Source organism: Erpetoichthys calabaricus, chromosome 15 (genome assembly GCF_900747795.2).
Source record: "Erpetoichthys calabaricus chromosome 15, fErpCal1.3, whole genome shotgun sequence".
Classification (NCBI taxonomy): domain Eukaryota; kingdom Metazoa; phylum Chordata; class Cladistia; order Polypteriformes; family Polypteridae; genus Erpetoichthys; species Erpetoichthys calabaricus.
Genome location: NC_041408.2, coordinates 67188993 through 67203215, shown reverse-complemented (window position 1 = coordinate 67203215; position 14223 = coordinate 67188993). Strand labels below are relative to the sequence as shown.

Genomic DNA, 14223 nt, shown 5'->3' with positions numbered 1-14223 from the left:
GTGTCAACTGGATGATAACATGCATACAAGACCGCAAGATCCCAAACCCACCCCCTCACCCAGAAGGGGGTAGGTTTGGGTTGATTTCACCCTACAGTATTTTTGTTGACCAATGAGAAACATGTGTACCAAGTTTCATGAAAATTGCTCCAACTGTTCGGAAGTGATGCTTAAATATGCATACACACACACATACATTGACTTTTATTTTACATATATATATATATATATATATATATATATATATATATATATATATATATATATATATATATAAAATATGTAATAACAGCATACTGTAACATCTTAAGATTTGCTTAATCTAAGTCAAGAGCACAGATGAGCTGTAGTGTAGCCCAATAACACTGTGCACATAACAAGAAACAGCTTTTGGACAGTATGTCAGTCCATTACAGGACTCACTCACACAAGGCTAATTTGGAATCACTATTAATCTGACTAAATTGTCTCAAATTGCACAAAAACGTTTCCTGAAATCACAGCCCTAATTATACATTACTAATTAAATATCAAATTGTATATGTCCGCCATGGCAGCTCATAAATTACTGCGTGATGGATCTCCATGGTTGGGTTTACTTGTTTATTTATAGAGATAATATAAAAAATGAATACAAAATATAGCTCAATCAAAAATATTCTGGAGCTTCAAAATATTCCATATCGAAAGAGATTTAACAAAACTTATTGTCTTAGTTAATGTGTAGATAATTTTAAAGTTGGCTATCTCATTTTTGAGCAAGGAATGTATACTTCCTCATTGTGGTATACATTTCTATTATTTCAGTATCATTTTTTGCATGATTGGTGGGTAGCAGTCACTGCTAATCATCTGGCTCGAGACAAAATGTTGCGTGAATAGCTTGCTGCAAAACCATGATTATTAAGAGAAGTGAATGATAAATTATGGTATATGGAAATTGTATATTTTATAATGAAAAAACATTGTAGAATTGAATATTAGCGAATTTGTTCATTAAGTGAAATTCAGTTTGATTCACTTAACAGGGCATTATATCCTCACTAAAGACAAAGATATCCTAGGAATGATCTACTGTATAACACCTACTGCATCATTTTATATTAAGCCATTGTAAATTACGCCTGTGTTTGTCACTTTTTTTTTAAGTTTAGGATTGTGTAAGTAAAGGGGGTTGTAAAAACTTTGACATGAAAGCAAAACTAAAAATGATGAAAATTAAGTTTGGGTTCTCAATGTGATTTTGAGTCTAAGATCATCTGCCTGCAATGTCATAAAAATTCTTTATAACTTGGTTTCACCCTTCGCCCTTTCAAGTGGTTTGTACTGTTTTAGGATGCATACCTTTTGAATGAAAGTGCAGTTGTTTTCTGGTAATGTATAGTGTTGTTTTAAGTAAATATTTGATATATTTTGTTTAACACTGTAATGCAGAATATATGTTTTTTTACTCTACAAAGTTATTTTTACTTATTGCATATCGTTTTCAATAGTTTGAGGTTAATGTGGACCTTTAAATGGTTTCAGTAATTCTTCATAGCATTAGCCCAAGGCGATACAGTAACAACACTGCAGACATTATTACTATTGGTGCAGAATCATAGCTTCCAGTCTCAAGTGTTCTTTCAGCTCCTTGTGACGCACATCGATTCACTGCCAAGGTTTTTCCTGAATTTCTTTCATCTTTTGATTGAAGACAGGTAAAACCTTTTAAAGCTGCTGTAGACAGTATTATTGTTATTTGATGACTTTCAAAGTCTACTGAAGCAGTTTGTGTTTTCTTTCTAATTCAACATTGCCATTGTTTACAGCTGTCTGTATATTTAATATACTGTCCTTCTCGTAGTGTGGAGTATAATAAAAGCTTGACTTTTTTTACATGTTTATACTTTATATAGTGCTTGATTAACTTTCATTGTCTACTATATTTTCTCAAACCATACTTTCTTTTTGAAGGGCTTTAAAGAAAATAAAGAGTGCTTGGCTTCAGTTCATTCTAATTGTAAGTAGTCAGAGTTGGCACGGTAGTTAGCATTACTTCTTGGTGGTTGGTCCCTAGCTCAAATGTTAGATGGATATGTCATCTGCATGAAAATTTTGATTTTTTTTCCCTCTTTAGCCTGTTATGTTCCCAACACATAATATTAGCCTCTGTATTTGCTTGGTGTGGTTCAGAGGGTGTGTACGGTTTGTGCATGATAAGAATTGAGATGCCTGCCTCTTACCTTGCCTATTTTACTGCAGAAACTCTAGCTGCTGAAAGTATAATAGTGAAACACTACAGCTTTACGGTGTTTCTGAGTGAGTCTCCTATACCATTTATAACTTGTCATAAGTATTGTGTTAAAACTGAGATGACTGTTTAAATATTTATGACTGAGCAAAGTAATAGCTCTTTAGCATTCAGTGTAGGAAAAATGTAATGAGAATTTATTCAATCAGTGACCTAAAGACAGAGTCATAGTTACAATAAAATATTTAATATGCATATAACTGTTTACCACTTCATAGAATTTATAAAAACTGAAAAAATTTTCTTTGACACATATGTAAACCATATGCTTATTATCATGAGACCAGTAACGGTGTACTGCACGATAACGTGCAGTGAATACACTTGACTTATAGTTTTCATCCTCTTTCTCTGTACGTTTAACATTTGTTTGCTCAGAGGTTGATGTGCTTGCTACTTCGTCAGCAGCTCTTGCTTTCTCCACTCTAGCGGCCCGCTTCTTCTCTTCTTCCATCGACTTATTTTCGCGTTAAAACTGATTAAGTCAGTTTTTGTTTTGCAATTACTTAGTATGTTTTTCTTAATTTTTCACTTGGCACTTAAGTCTTCAATCTGCCTCAAGAATGATTTAAGATATGAAGAGGTAGGTGACCGCGAAGGTGGTAGGGAATGAGAACGGTGCCTGTAAGCATGCGCTGCACGGTCACCCTGCTGCGTGCCAGCAAGAGTTGATTCTACAATAAAATAAAAATAAAAAGAGTAATAAAAATTATTTCCCTGAAAGCGGATAGTAGACATCACATAGTATATGTGTACCAAATTTCAGGTCAATAGGTGAAACGGTTTGTGAGCTACAGGTGATTTAAAATCCTGGACAGACAAACGAACAGCCACGGTAGCATATTATATAAGAAGATAATCATGCTCTTTCATATATCCTGAGATGAAAATGAACTTCCTATTCTGGGTTTGCACCCTGACAACTGGAACTCTAGAATGAATGTAGTACTTTAGTTCCCCAAAAACATTAATCATTCTGTGTTTACTTAATTTTGATTGGAAATATTTTATGAAAATTATGAAAAATTCTAGCAATATCTCTGAACCTTACAATATTTTTGTTTTCTGTTCTCCCATTTTTTCGTATTCCCTATGTTATGGACACACAGGGCAGATTTACATTTACATATATTTGCCTAGCAAATTCTTTCATCCCAAGCAAGTAAAACATAATTGAATAAAATCAGTCTGAAGACTGTTATGAACATGTATAGTAGGATTGGTTATCAAAGTTGATCAGCATAAGTGAAGAGCTATAAAGCTAGCATAACAAAAAAAAATGATCAATTAACAATTTGACAGATATTCACAGAACAGCAGGGTTTTCAATTACTTTTTAAAAACATTGAGGGGGTCAGCATTTTAGATAGAGGTTGGGAGATCATTTCACCAATTAGGAGCTACACATGAAAAGAGTCTGGATTGATATTTGATACCACGAAGAGGGGGTATCACCAGATGCTGTTCACTGTCAGACCCGAGTTGGCAGGAAGGAGCATAGCACCTCGCCGTCTCCATAGACACAGGCGCTGACCCATTGACTGCTCTGTAGGCAAGCATCAAGGATTAGAACTTAATGCATCCTGCTTCAGGATGCCAATGTAGCAACCTGAAAAGAGGACTGACATGTACCCGCCTTGGCTGGTTGAATACAAGACAGGCAGCTGCATTCTGGACTCTCTGCAGTAGCTTGATAGTACATGTGGGTCCTCCTGCTAGTACTGAGTTGCTGTAATCCGGATGTGACAAGACTAAAACCTGGGCCAGAAGTTGTGCTGCATACTCAGTCAGATAAGGTCTGATTTTTGTGATGTTATACAGAGTGAGTCTGTATGAACGTGAGACAGTTGAAATGTGGTCAGAGAAAGATAGTTGCTCATTAATCACCACCCCAATGTTGCATACTAACTTGGCAGGTGTTAGCGATAATGTGCCAAGCTGTACAGAGATGGGGAGATGAACCGACTGACTGGCTATGACAATAAAAGACTCTGTGTTTCCCAGGTTGAGTTTTAGATGGTAGTCCTTCATCCAGGTTTAGATATCAGTATAACTTAGGTGGGGGTTGAATTATGGTTTATTAAGTTTGACATGATTGTATGGAATGTTGTTTTCTTCAAATAATATCAATAAAATTAAATAAAAAAATATCAGTAAGACATGCAGAGACTCTAGCCGATATTATTTTGTACACAGGAGGGAACAACAGGTCTAGCTGTGTATCATCAGCAAAGCACTGATATGAGAAATCATGGGACTGGATGAGGTGAGTTGTTCTAGAGAGGGAAGGGTGGAGGATCTGACACCAATTCTTGGGGCACCCCAATGCATGTCTGATACACCCTTGACATCTCATACTTGGGTACCGAAGGATAATTGTGAGCACAAAGCCTCCAGAGGATGATAGGATGTTGCAAAGACATTGTTCAAAGGGGTAACCCAAGTTCAAATACCAGAAGTCAAAAAACAAATGAGATGAGAATGAGAAACAAAACTTTTGGTTGAAAAGCATTAATGTTTGGTACCAAAGAAATAAAAACCTGATAGTAGGGTCTAATTGAATTCAATTCTATCTAGCACTTAAAGACATTGAGAGTTTAACCACTGAGGGATCATCTCCATATTTATTTGTAGCTACGCATGAAATCACAAGTGAAACCACATTGTCACATGACCAGGAACAAGGTGTCACATGAATAATAAAAATCAAGACAGTGAAAATTTTTGACATTATTAAATACAATGCACAATGTAAAACAAATGAAAGAATTAGATTCTACATGTGAAAAGCCTTTATAAATACAAAAGTTCCCTTCTCTTATTACATAGTTAACTCTCTAATCCAAAGTATACATAAGGAAATTTCAAAAGTTAATGTTTTGATTCTGACTTGTTTAATGATGAAAATTGATTTTTCTACATGCAGTATTTGCCGGTGTGTATTCTCAGATAAGAAGCTGGTGGAAATAAGTCTTGTAATCTGTGATATATTCCAGGCTTTACAGTGTGACACATTAGTAATTCAATTATGCCCTGCAACTGGGAATTTCAATAACGTGTAAATTGAGTGCCAGTAGTGATGAGGTCTTTATACACAGGAACTTGAATTTGCAGCAACGCTTAGAGTCATCAATATTTGTATAGAAAGAAAGGTGTTTAGTTCCTGTCTGAGATCATTTTCAAGCACATGTGTCTGCCTTTCTCTTAATGTTAAAAAAAACGTTCTCTGGTGGAAAAAAAAAAACTATCACGCAGTCATTTCGTGTCATGTGTTTAGTAGTGAAACATGTTGTGGTCTTTCAGGTAGTATGATGTCTGCTTTGTCAGTCTTGGTGATCACAATGCCAAAGGGGCATCACAAACAAAAATGATACTTTTTCACACTGCTTGGAGCTTGCATATCATCAGCCTCATTTGTTAGGGTTCAAGAAAAGAGAAAGGCCAGTGGCTAGGTATTGGCAAGCCTTCCCATGTAGTGTGCTTTCCAGTAGAGAAAATGCAGCAATATGCATACCAGTGCATTATAGTGTGTTTTCCTGTGAAATTATGCAGAATGTCACATTTAAAAAGAAGTGCACTGTGCTCCTTTGCAAAGATGTGAGTGACAGACTTGAAATATAATGATTTTATTGTGTGCTGCATTACTCTATTACACAGTAATTGAAAAAAAAAATCAGATTAATGCAGAAGTGTGACTGAGTATTTAAGGAACAATATTCCTTTCATTCCACATGAAAAAACCTTAAAACCCCTAAAAATCTCCTTTTATTAAGTTGTATACTCTCCAATTGCAAAATCACATGTAAAATTAATTTTAGATTCAATTTTGCAAAACAAAATTTGTCAGTGTCGCTAATCACTATTTGTTAGTTGAATGCTAAAGTTTGGTCAAATTGAATTTTTACTAAGCATCAAAGTGAAAAGAAGTTTATATAATATGTGTAGGTTAAAAACTGGATCGTACTTAATTTTTGCACATTGTTCTGCACAGTTTCAAGCATTACTAAGTGCTGTGAATTTCTGAAATAAAAAATGAACATTTTGGCTATAATCTCAAAACATGCATTTTGGCAAAAGTAGATGAAATTTTTGAAAATGAGAACACATTGCCACCTGTTAATAATGGTGGGAATTTGGTTCGCTTTAGAAATGTGTTGCAGGTGATCACACATACATATTGTGCAAATGGAAAAAAGAATGGATTCAACTAAATAGCAATAAATCACTGAAGCTTATGTCTCATTGAAGAAACTGAAGAAATAGTAAGAGATAATGACTATTTTGGGAAGACGGCAAACAAAACCAGACAAACAAAATCACATAAAGGAGAGACTGATGTTTTGTAATAACCTTCTCAGTCCAAAAGCTTGGATGTTACTGGGACGTTGTGGGGAGATCTCAAACATTAATTGCATTTTATTATGTACATCTAGGAATATAAAGCAAAAAGAAGTGTGTTAAGTAAGGATAAGTAGGGTTAAACCCTAAAACAAGAATATGAAGACTATTAGTTGTTGAGTTAATGTGACACAAAATAGCAAAACCGGATGAGTAGGCCTCAAAATAAATAGAAACCCAGAGGTCTGCCTAGCAACAGGCCCCACTCCAGTAAGCCTATCCCCAAACTCAAAATACAGGCTTCTGATCCAAAATGGATGCCAAGCTTTAATTGCTCAAAAATGCCCTCAAGGGTAAAAGATAGCTAGAAACTTTGGATTACAGTAATCCCTCGCTATATCGCGCTTCGCCTTTCGCGGCTTCACTCCATCGCGGATTTTATATGTAAGCATATTTAAATATATATCGCGGATTTTTCGCTGCTTCGCGGGTTTCTGCGGACAATGGGTCTTTTAATTTCTGGTACATGCTTCCTCAGTTGGTTTGCCCAGTTGATTTCATACAAGGGACGCTATTGGCAGATGGCTGAGAAGCTACCCAGCTTACTTTTCTCTTTCTCTTGCGCGGACTTTCTCTGATCCTGACGTAGGTGGATTGAGCAGGGGGGCTGTTCGCACACATAGACGATACGGACGCTCGTCTAAAAATGCCGAAAGATTATCTTCACGTTGTGATCTTTTGTGCAGCTGCTTCCTGAAACGACATGCTGCATGGAGCTTCGCATACTTAAAAGCTCGAAGGGCACGTATTGATTTTTGATTGAAAAACAAACTCTGTCTCACTTTGTCTGCTCCTGACGGAGGGGGTGTGAGCTGCCGCCTTCAACAGCTTTGTGCTACGGTGCTTCGCATACTTAAAAGAAAAACAGCCCTATTGATCTGTTTGCTTTTCTCTCTATCTCTGTGACAGCCACTGCTCCTGACAAGCACTCCTTTGAAGAGGAAGATATGTTTGCATTCTTTTAATTGTAAGACGGAACTGTCATCTCTGTCTTGTCATGGAGCACAGTTTAAACTTTTGAAAAAGAGACAAATGTTTGTTTGCAGTGTTTGAATAAAGTTCATGTCTCTCTACAACCTCCTGTGTTTCTGTGCAAATCTGTGACCCAAGCATGACAATATAAAAATAACCATATAAACATATGGTTTCTACTTCGCGGATTTTCTTATTTCGCGGGTGGCTCTGGAACGCAACCCCCGCGATTACTGTATAAAGACAAAGCAAAACAGTGATCTTAAAAATTCAACAAATTTATTAAATAAACAAGAAAGAAACAAAATTGAGAAACACAGGGAAAATGGACAAAAATCAGAGCAATGGGAGGTTTCCTAAAAGAAGGAAACCTAAGGCTAACCCATAATCTAGAAATCGAGAACAGTTCTCACAGATTTTAACCACAACTATCAATGAAATCTCCGAGGCACCTGTCTACTCAACCTGAATATAAAGGTTGATGGTCTCTTAGCATTGATGGCATAATGTCTCTGCCCATTGGGGTTCCCCCACAGAAAACAAGGAACATAGACAAAATACATAAATGCACAATGTATACATACTAAATAATTCTTAAACAAAACAATATGAATAATTTTACAGTATATAATAACAAAAACTCATGAGAAGTAATAATTAAAACGGGAGTGATCTTCCCTAGACTTTCTTGTATACTTGGAAATGGGGATGGATATTCAAGGAGTAAACTGCAAGACAATATTATGTACATTAAAGAACCATCAACAATAAATCAAATAAAATTAATAATGTATTGAACAATTATTATAAAAGTAAAGTTGAATAAATCGGACACTGCAGCTGCATGAGTAAAAGGTAAAGTACCACTTCCGGTTAACAGAAATAGCCCAAAAGTTGATAGAAATCTATGTTTTGTACCTAATATTTTTATACAAAATTTGGTTGACCTAATTGAAAGCATGTTCACACACACACACACACACACACAATTAATTTTAATTATTAATTAATACCATTCTTGGACTCCGGGAGGTCTAAAACGTCGAGATTTATCACAATTTCGACATTGAATCTTTGGACAATTGTAATACTTTCCCTATACTTCATATACGAGAAAGTAAAAAAAATAATAAAAATAAAAAAAAATTAGTCAGAGAACAACACCTGTCTCAAATATTAAATTAGTTAACTATAAGAAATGTTTAGAAGCCATAATAATATCAAACAAAGAGGGAGTTGCTAAGTGTTAACTGACAGAGTCCCAAACATATGTACGTGCCAGATTCAGTTTTTGTTACAATTAGTTAATTTCAGAAAATTACTATTACTGAAGTAATGAAATCATAGAGAGATGCCCTGTTCATGTTTGTAACCTTAAAAATGCAATGTCAACTTCTTTTCATTTAGAGATTCAGCCAATCATGAAATCTGATTGTGCTTGCCCAAACGTTTGCTTACAGCTCTGTATTGCTATTGAAATATAAATAATTAATGAGGTTTTGTAATTTAAAAGGTTGTGTATTTCTTAAGATTGTATTACTGTATATGCAATATTAAATATACATTTTCTGAGTTTTTGTAGGTTGTTCAACTAGCATAAATAACTGTAACAGGTCCTGTTTTACTTGACCTAAAAAGTGCAAAGATGAAGTTCAGCATGCCGAAATGTTTGATCTTGTAACTGATTTGAGGTAATTGCAAAGAGTGGAATGAATGAAATTGTTTTCTTTTCAGCATTAAGATGAACAGCACAACGGTGTAACATTGAAAGGAACAAGAGACTGCAGAAAATATGTGTTGTTGTCTTGTGTGATGCTTTTAGAGAAGAGTGAAAATGTGTAGGGATTACATGCCAGAAAGTGTCGCTCACAGGACTTGCTCACATTAATAATATCTGCAATGGCTGGAGGTAGGGTATATGCCCCATAATATGTTTTAGTTAAGTCTTCCAGGACACATTTCTGATAAATAAATAAATAAATAATGGCAGTAATAATAATCCTGTTGAGGGAAAAAGCTCTGGATTAGCAGTTTTACAAAATTGATGGATGAATTGATAAGTAGATCAGGTATTTTTTATCATGGCTCTTAATGGTATATTCAGCTCTTATTACACTAGTTTAATTTATTATACTCGGTTCTAAAACATAAAATCAGTTTGGCACATTTTAATTAAACTCTTTATTGGAAAGAGGAGTACATACTGTATCCGGTGTCAAACCCTCCTTAAGGCAAAGAAATTCACTTAAAATCTTTTTATATTGGGAAACAGACAAATGAGTATTTAATAATGTGGTTTAATTTTTACCATAAAAATTTGTTTTTGTGACTTTGGCCATTTTTTTTACCAAAACATTCAGAAATAGTATGTTTAACTGGCTAAAATTTAAATTACATTGAACAGACATAATAAGAAAGTCAAGTCGAATGAATGATTATCCCCCCCTTTTACAATGTTTGGGGGGGAGGGTGCTTGGACTACATGAAAAAAACCCTGCAAACATTAAACATGGGGACTTAGCACAGACAATCATCAGGCTGTGATTTCAACCCATCTTTCTACCCATGAGGCACAGCAGCACTAGCCATAACTCTTGTTTTAATTTCTCATTAATAATATAATTTTATGTAACTCACAGTTGCAGAATCCAGAAATCCTGGCCTGGGCACTGATTTTGCAGAACTTGCATATTCTACTTGTGTTTGTGCATTTCTCTGGGTAGTTACGTTTTCATCTTGCATCTTAAATTCTGGCCAATAACAGGTCAAAATGACATTACAGTATTTAACAATAAAATGTAAATAGATCTGAAGTTGTGGATATGAAATGAGCTGCTTTTGCATTGTGAATGGATGATGACAAAACTTTCACTTGGTATAAGGTCACTTGATGAAGGAAAATCTATTTTCAACTTATTTTATGCAAAGGTGTTGTCTACTGACAAGAAACTGTGATAGTCATATTATACCTTAAAGTTCTTTTACAAATTACATTTGAACATCTTTTAGAAATGTAAAAAATACTGCATTTGCATTGTGTACTATCATTGAAATCTTCAGAAAAGACTTGTGATCTCAAATTATATCAATGGTTTTATGTAGGAATACAAAGAAATAATTCAAGTGCTCAGATGGAGCTTATTAAAAGCAACACTTGCAATAATTGTCCAGGTGTCTTTCGCACATTCCAGCAACCCAATGTCTCCAATTGAACCTACTTTAGAAATGTTACTAAAGAGACCGTGTCATATGAACTGAATAAAAGAGCATGAAGGTCTTACGTTAGCTTTTGTAATGCGTACATTTAAACAATTTAGAGCATTCACCATTGTAATCTGTTTATTGCTGTTCAGTGCTAATTTGCTAAAACTAGCACCCAACTTAAGTGGAAAATAGCTTATTTACAAGTCCTAATTGTTTGCAGGCCCCTTCTCTGTATGTCACAACTAATTTGGCATATAGCTAATCAAAGAAAAGGCCCCTTCATGCCCATATTGTTTATTTCCCATTTGTTTGAGAAAATCACTATGTAAGAGAGAGAGAAAGAGACCAATAACGATGGTCTGAACTGGGATTTTGATTGTCAAGGCTTCTGAAATTGATGACTGTGCTAAGCAAAGATAAATAGATAACCCAGGCATCTACTGAAATATCTTAAACACATAAACACTAGTAATAGAGCACATAAACTGTTGTAAAATGTCTGTGCCCTTGGTGTAATGCAAAATGTGATATATGTTTGTTGTCTGCATTCTTTTGCTTGTGTAATGTGCAATGAAGCAACTGAGCAGCAGCTAGCATACTAAACTTGATGTGGTGCAGAACCACCATGCACAACTGTCTACACTTTCTTGTTAATCCCCAGCAAAATGACAGGTTATCAGTTAAACATCAGCCGTCCCTGTTGAAAAATTAGAGAGAGTTCACACTGATGTCTGTGCTTGTTCTCGTTCAAAGCATAACTGGACCACCTTCTTCTATTTTCACTAAACTCACCTAACATGGGGGTTGGACATAGGTTCCTTTTGAAAGCCTAAAACAGGATGACTCGGTTGCAAATCTCATATTGAGGCTGCCTCCTGAGAGCTTCCCCAGGGGCCTCCAGAGTCCTCAGTCGACAGCATAGCCTAATGATACTGCAACTCACTATCGGACCTGCAGGAGTCCAAGGCAGACTTCAAGGCTTGTTGTCCTCTAAAGTGGGGAATATACTGTCCTTTCTAGAAGCAGCCTAGCTGTCCATTGGTTTCCTTGGCTTTCTTTCCAAGTAAGGTACCAGCAACTATCCTGGATATTTTGCCAGACATAGTAAACCTCTGTTCTTATTACAACATACACCCAGTAACTATTATATTATACAGGGATGGGAAAAAGTAGGTTTACAGTTGTTCATATGGAAAAAACATGTGCAGGTTATGATTATTACAATAGCTTTATTAACTCAATAGCTTTATTAACTTTAACTCAAAAGAATGTCACAGTGGCACCAAGCACTTAGGTACAATCTTGTAAGTGGAGAAATTGCAAGCCTTGCCTACTCAGAACTGTAAACCTGCTTTTGCCTGCCCCTGTATAGTATTAAGTACACTAACATACAGTATCTTTGTCCCTTGAACAGCCTGAATTCTCCTGGACATTAATAATAATAATAATTTTTTGCATTTATATAGCGCTTTTCTCACTACTCAAAGCGCTTAGCAATTGCAGGTTAAGGGCCTTGCTCAAGGGCCCAACAAAGCAGAGTCCCTTTTGGCATTTGACGGGATTCGAACCAGCAACCTTCCAATTGCCAGTGCAGATCCCTAGCCTCAGAGCCACCACTCTGTCTAAATCAATAAGATACTGTAAACATTCAAATGATTTTGATCCATGCGAACTCTGCAGCACTATGCTCTTCCAACAAGATTTTCAGTCTCACATTCATTCTGTAAACATCCTATTCTTGCTCATTTTAAAGAGATCTTTGCAGTATGAGGGCTATTGGAGTAAGATGAGGTAACTGTAGTTTTCTTGCAAACAGCAGAAGATGATGTATGCTTTCTTACATGTCGGATTATCCTGCTTAAATTATCCATGTGTTAAAAGGTAGATTGATGATGATGCTTAGGTATGTTGTGGCATTCAAATAACACTTAGTTGGTAACTGAGGCCCAATGTGTACCAAGAAAATCCTATACCATTACAAAACCACAACTAACCTGAAGTATTGATCCAAAGCAGTATCGATCCATCATACTGTTTACCACAACTTTGGACCCTACCACTGGTTTGTATACATAAATTTAGATTCATAAGACTAGTTAAAATGGTTTTATCCTCGGGACTCCATAGTGATTATGTCTACTGTAGCCTTGTCATGCTGTTCTTAGCCAACAGGAGTGGATCCCAGTAGTAATAGTAGTAATAATAATAATAACAACAATTCTTTGCATTTATATAGCACTTTTCTCACTGCTCAAAACGCTTTGGAAACTCCATGCAGGGTGACCCAGGACATGAACCCAAGGTCCAACTTGCTGTGCATTCTAAAAAGCTCCCCTGCAAACTACCGCAGTAAATAGCTTTTATCTGAGCATTTGTGGCATTTCTATTAGCTCAGGTTTTTGTTAGCTGTTAGTCTGGCCAGCTAACCACTAACAAATATTATCTGGAACATTGTTTTAAACGGGGACTTTTATGGTCACTTCTAATATAACAAAACATATTATTCATTAAAGCCTATTCCTGTGAATTATTTTCCACAAAATCAGTACAATCCTAGTGTGTTGTTATTGTAATATGAGTCAGCAATTTAGCTGCAACTGATTGATCTGTTCAAAACTTATCCTTGATGCACATACATGCGCACACAAACCCACCCACTCCCAGAAATCATGCCAGTAATGGTTGGTTCTTATTTGGATATAGATAAGATTGATAAATCAATTGAGGTTGATTTTTAAACTCAATTAAATTTCTTTCGTCTATACATTATCCAGGGGATATAAAATTTTAAACATGTCTTAGAAAAACACTTTACAATTATAATTTATTGATTTATGTATAAATCTAAATATATAAGTTTTGTACAAATCTAATTTCTCTGCATCCCTCAGTTTGTAAGAGCTTGTTTGCTAGGCTGTTTAGTTCAAATCTCAGCAACACCATAATAACCTGCTTTTTGCATTGCACTGATTAATGAAAACTATAAAAAATATTCTTAACTGTTACATTGCAGTTGTCTTTTATATGTTTGGCTTACTATTTAGAATCAACAGTTTTTCAAAATCGTGTAATCAAAACACATATGCCTTTTGCTATGTGAATAATTTTATTAGTCTAGTTTTAAAATTGATATTTCAATCATTTTTTTCTTTTTAGTTATGTCACAGCCCATACTGATACTGAAGATGAATCTGATGAAGGACCTATCGCGACTGTAAAGCCTTTTTCTGAAGATGATTTGTTAGATAAGGCGGACGAGTTTACTTTCTTTATCCATAAAGCAGACAATTTACACAGAGGTTCTGAGGCTGAGAAGAAGGAAGGCTTTATGATGCTCCTGGAAAAAAAGAATCAGG

At 35.5% G+C, this 14223-nt stretch overlaps 1 protein-coding gene across 2 annotated transcripts in view; it reads left to right on the top strand.

The window, feature by feature from the left end:
- Positions 1-14223, top strand: part of LOC114665742 (regulator of microtubule dynamics protein 2) — a 212195-nt gene that overhangs the window by 106515 nt on the left and 91457 nt on the right. For both annotated transcript variants that reach the window (XM_051919315.1, XM_051919316.1), the window contains exon 3: positions 14024-14222. In XM_051919315.1, the coding sequence (XP_051775275.1) occupies positions 14024-14222 (199 nt within the window). The remainder of the gene's footprint in view (positions 1-14023; position 14223) is intronic.